We start from the raw sequence: 5163 nt of genomic DNA on the forward strand, positions 1-5163 counted from the left end.
CCTGGGGGCAGATGACCACTGAGTACTGCAGTCATATTTTGTTTGGCCAGCACAGTGTTTTAAAAGACCTGGAACTGGAATGCTTTAGGGCGGGGTGTGCTCCCTCCAGCTGACCACAGGCCTCACAGTCCCCATGGCTTACCCCTCCCCACACATCCAAGTTGCCTGCCTGGCCCCTGAGGTGTTTGAGACTATGATGCCTTCACCTGATAAGTGACCCCATTGGCCCTCTCCAGCACAGATGTCCATCCCTTGTGGCCGGTCTACCTGGGAGGTGGGGCAGCCTTCCTCCTCCCCTCCCTCCTCAAGGCCAGTCACCCCTGCTTCCCAGATGCCAAAGGCCCATTGACTGGTGTTAGAAAGGTGGGGATGCTTAATATAGACCAGAGCTGATGGGCAGTGGGGAAAAGAGATGTGGTCTCATGAAAGAGATTCACAGGAGGAGCCTTCAAAGGCAGGCATGCCCTCACATCCAGACAAATTCCATCTCAGGGAATGAGGGAAGTTGTGTGAACTTAAAGCCAAAAGGTAGTCTTTGTGGAGTCAAAGAGCCCCCAGAACCTAGAGGAGGAATCAGAAGACTGTATTGAGAATAAACCAGTTTTAAATATGAAGGAAAAAACTAGGCCACTATTTTGGTCCCAATATTTGCCCAAGGGATTGTCTGAAAGTGGTTTGGGAGCAAAGAGCAAAGCAGCATCAGTTCCCTAAGAAGGAGTCATGATGATTTGTCCCCATTTCCTTCTTTGGTTGAGTCCCGAGGTTGGTAGGTCAGGATTTGACAGGCACAGTCAATCTAACTTTTGCTGAGCAGTGGCCAGTGTCTCCCATGATTGTCTTGCAGCTGAAGGGTAAAATGTGGGTTAGGGCAGTGGTTCCCAAACCACTGATACCATTTTTGCTAGGCTATGCCAAAATAAGCAAAAAGGGTAATAATGTTACATGCTGGGTCAGCCATTCACACACCTGCATGGGCACGTGGGGTCCTTGTTTCTGAAAGCTCATTATTCAAGCCCCACAATGACAAAGTTTCAGATTCAAGTTCATCACAGATGCATGTAATACAAAGTATTCTTTCAAAAGGAGCTCCTCAGGAAACTGAACTGACAGGACACCAGCCTTGGGTGGGGAATGGATTCTGTGCTCTGCCCTGACCCTTTTTGTCCTAGATGCTCTCCCTGTCTGATGGGCTAACCTGCTTCTAGCCCTTGCTTCTGCTAGATTACCCTTGGCTCAGAAATCTTTTCCCTCCATACTTGCCCTGGGGTCTCCTCTAACCTCACAGGCTGTGTCCTCATGGATGGTGGGTGAGGCCACTCAGCAGTGGGATTTGGCCATTGAAACTTTAATCTCCAGCCTTTAGGGATTGTCCCTACCGCATCTCTTCTGGACATCTGGTCTACCAAAGGGCCAGTATTTTTCTCTCATCTGATGTCCATGCTCTCAGGACCTTCCTGAAAGTTACAAATACTTGATCCTACCATCAAGAGAGGTGGTTACAAATACTTGATTCCACTGTTATGAGTTGTTGTTCAGTCATCCAGTTGTGTCTGACTCTTTGAGACCCCATGAACTGCAGCACACCAGGCCTCCCTGTCCCTCACCATCTCCTGGAGTTTGCCCAAGTTCATGTTCATTGCATCAGTGATGCCGTCCAGCCATCTCATCCTCTGAAACCTTCTTCTTCTGCCCTCATTCTTTCCTACCATCAGGGACTTTTCCAGTGAGTTGTCTGTTCACAACAGATGACCAAAATACTGGAGCTTCAGCATCAGTCTTTTTTTTTTTTTTTCTACTTTATTTTTTTTAATTTTTTTATCATCATATAGCTTTTTTTAAAATTTTTATTTTATTTTTAAACTTTACAATATTGTATTGGTTTTGCCAAATATCGAAATGAATCTGCCACAGGTATACATGTGTTCCCCATCCTAAACCCTCCTCCCTCCTACCTCCCCAATATTCAGGGTTGATCTCCCTTAAGATTGACTGGTTTGATCTCCTTGCAGTCCACGGGACTTTCAGGAGGCTTCTCCAGCCCCACAGTTTGAAGGCATCAATTCTTTGGTGTTCTTCTTTCTTTACGGTCCAGCTCTCACAACAGTATGTGACAACTGGGAAGACCATAGCCTTGATAAAAGACCTATCGGACCTTTGTTGGCAGAGTAATGTCTCTGCTTTTCAATATACTGTCTAGGTTTGTCATAGCTTTCCTGCCAAGAAGCAGTCATTTTCTGATTTCATGGCTGCAGTCACCATCCACAGTGATTTTGGAGCCCAAGAAGAGGAAATCTGTCACTACTTCAACTTTTCCCCTTCTATTTGCCATGCAGTAATGGGGGCGGATGCCATGATCTTAGTGTTTTTAATATTAATCTCAAGCCGGCTCTTTCACTGTCCTCCTTCACCCTCATCAAGAGGCTCTTTAGTTCCTCTTCGCTTTCTGCCGTTAGAGTGGTATCATCTGCATATCTGAGGCTGTTGATGTTTCCCTCTCCTATCTTGATTCTTTGGGCAGAAAACTCCCTTGATGTTTCCAATTTTCCTGTAGAGATCTCTCATCTTTCCCCTTTTGTTGTTTTCTTCAATTGTTAAACACTGTTCATTGAAGAAGGCCTTCTTGTCCCTTCTAGCTATTCTTTGAAACTCTGAGTTTAATTGGATGTACCTCTCTCCCTTGCTTTTTGCTTCTCTTCGTTCTTCCGCTATTCCTAAATCCTCCTCAGATAATCACTTTGCCTTCTTGCTTTTCTTTTTCTTTGGGATGGTTTTGTTTACTGCCTCCTGTACAATATTATGGACCTCTGTCCATAGTTCTTCAGGCACACTGTTATCTAGATCTAGTCCCTTGAATCTGTTCGTTACCTCTACTGCAAATTCATATAGGATTTGATTTAAGTCATATCTGGCTGGCCTGGTGTTTTTCCCAGTTTTCTTTAGTTTAAGCCTGAAGTTTGCTATAAAAAGCTGGTGATCTGAGCCACAGTTAGCTCCAGGTCTTGTTTTTTGCTGACTGTATACAGCTTCTCCATCTTCGGCTACAAAGAATATAATTGATTTGATTTTGGTATTGACCATTTGGTGATGTTCATGTGTAAAGTCATCTCTTGTGTTGTTGAAAAAGTATTTGCTATGACTGATGCATTCTCTTGGGCAGAATTCAGTTAGCCTTTGCCCTGCTTCATTTTGTTCTCCAAGGCCAAACTTGCCTGTTACTCCAGGTATATCTTGACTACCTAGTTTTGCATTCCAATCCCTGATGATGAATAGAACATATTTTTTAGGTGTTAGTTTGAGGAGGTCTTCTAGGTCTTCATAGAAATGATCAACTTCAGCTTCTTCGGCATCGGTGGTAGGGGCATAGACTTGGATTATTGTGATGTTGAATGGCTTGCCTTGAAATGAACTGAGACCATTCTGTCATTTTTGAGGTTGCACCCAAGTACTGTATTTCAGACTCTTTTGTTGATTATGAGGGCTACTCCATTTCTTTTATGGGATTCTTGCCAACAGTAGTAGATACAATGGTTATCTGAATTTGCCCATTCCCATCCATTTTAGTTTGCCGATTCCTAGGATGTAAATGTTTATTCTTACCATCTCCTGCTTGACCACGTCCAATTTTCCATGATTCATGGACCTAACTAACATTCCAGGTTCCTATATAATACTGTTCTTTGCATCATCAGATTTTACTTTCATCACCAGACACATTCACAACTGAGTGTCATATCTGCTTTGTCCCAGTCACTTCATTCATTCTGGGGATATTGGTGAGTCTTTTTCACTCTTCCCCAGTAGCATATTGGGCACTTTAAGACCTGAGGGACTCATCTTGTGGCATCATAATTTTTTGACCTTTTATACAGTTCATGAGAGGTGGTTGCAAATACTTGATCCCACCGTCATGAGCTGCTGCTGCTGCTGCTGCTAAGTCATGAGAGGTGGTTACAAATACACGATCCCACCATCATGGGAGGTGGTTACAAATACACGATCCCACCATCATGGGAGGGGGTACAGGATAAAGTGGGAATAGGTGCTGCTCCCTCTCATGTGTTGTCACCCTTGCTGTCTCTGGGCAGGCAGACAAAAGTTCCCATGAGCCATGAGAGCTCTGCTGACCACAGGCGTCCTGAGTCATGACCATAGCCCACCAGGCCTCTGTAGACACCGTGGTCTCACATCCTTCTGACCAAACCACCACCTCTCTCCAGAGCTTAATCCACACCCCAGGGCTGAGGGCGGCTCATTTCCTGACCAAGGAAATGAGCTGAGGAGACATGGGGCTGAGAGTGGCCATCTTCCTCTGGCCACTGGCAGGGTCTAGCCAGGGACTTTGGGCCAGCTTCTCCCTTCCCCTGAGCCTCGTTCTGACATTCTGGCTTAGGTGACATCAGCTGCCATTTAGTGAGCAGGGACTGTGCTCGGCCCTTGACACAAATCGTCTTTCTTAATCTGAACAACCTGAGAGGCAGCTGTCATTCTCCCATTTTACTAATGAGTAAAACTGAGCCTCAGAGCGATGAAGATGGCTCCAGGTCATGGAGCTGGTAAGTGAGGAGCCAGGAGTAGGGCCAGGCCTGCCTGACTCGGATGCTCCTAACCCTGACTCCCCCTGCTTCCTCGCCAGGCAGGTCACCCAGGCAGAGGGCGCCGCCTTGGCGGGCAGGTTCGGGTGCCTGTTTTTCGAGGTCTCTGCCTGCCTGGACTTTGAGCATGTGCAGCACGTCTTCCATGAGGCAGTACGGGAGGCGCGGCGGGAGCTGGAGAAGAACTCCCTGGCCAGGCCGCTCTTCATCTCGGAGGAGAGAGCTGTGCATCACCAGACCCCACTCACAGCCCGCCACGGGCTGGCCAGCTGCACCTTCAACACACTTTCTACCACCAGCCTGAAGGAGATGCCTGCTGTGGCACAGGCCAAGCTGGTCACTGTGAAGTCATCCCGGGCTCAGAGCAAGCGCAAGGCACCCACCCTGACACTATTGAAGGGCTTCAAGATCTTCTGAGGCCCCTGCTCAGGATCCCAAGCTCGGCATTGGGAGGTCTGCCAGGCAGGGGCTGGCTTTTCACCACCGGCTTTCCTTCTGATGGAATAGTAGCCCTCACCGTCCGGCAGACAGCTGACCCCTCCTCCAGCGCCAGACAGTGTCCCTGACACCC

At 47.3% G+C, this 5163-nt stretch overlaps 1 protein-coding gene across 1 annotated transcript in view; it reads left to right on the forward strand.

Annotated features, from left to right (window-relative positions):
* The window catches only part of RASL12 (RAS-like, family 12), a 15628-nt gene extending 10471 nt beyond the window's left edge, over nt 1-5157 (forward strand). The window contains exon 5 of the mRNA XM_010834565.1: nt 4634-5157. Within this exon, the coding sequence (XP_010832867.1) occupies nt 4634-5009 (376 nt within the window). The 3' untranslated portion in view covers nt 5010-5157. The remainder of the gene's footprint in view (nt 1-4633) is intronic.
* Nucleotides 5158-5163: the final 6 nt, after the last annotated feature.

The sequence above is a fragment of the Bison bison genome, unplaced genomic scaffold (genome assembly GCF_000754665.1).
Source record: "Bison bison bison isolate TAMUID 2011002044 unplaced genomic scaffold, Bison_UMD1.0 scf7180017864034, whole genome shotgun sequence".
NCBI lineage: Eukaryota > Metazoa > Chordata > Mammalia > Artiodactyla > Bovidae > Bison > Bison bison.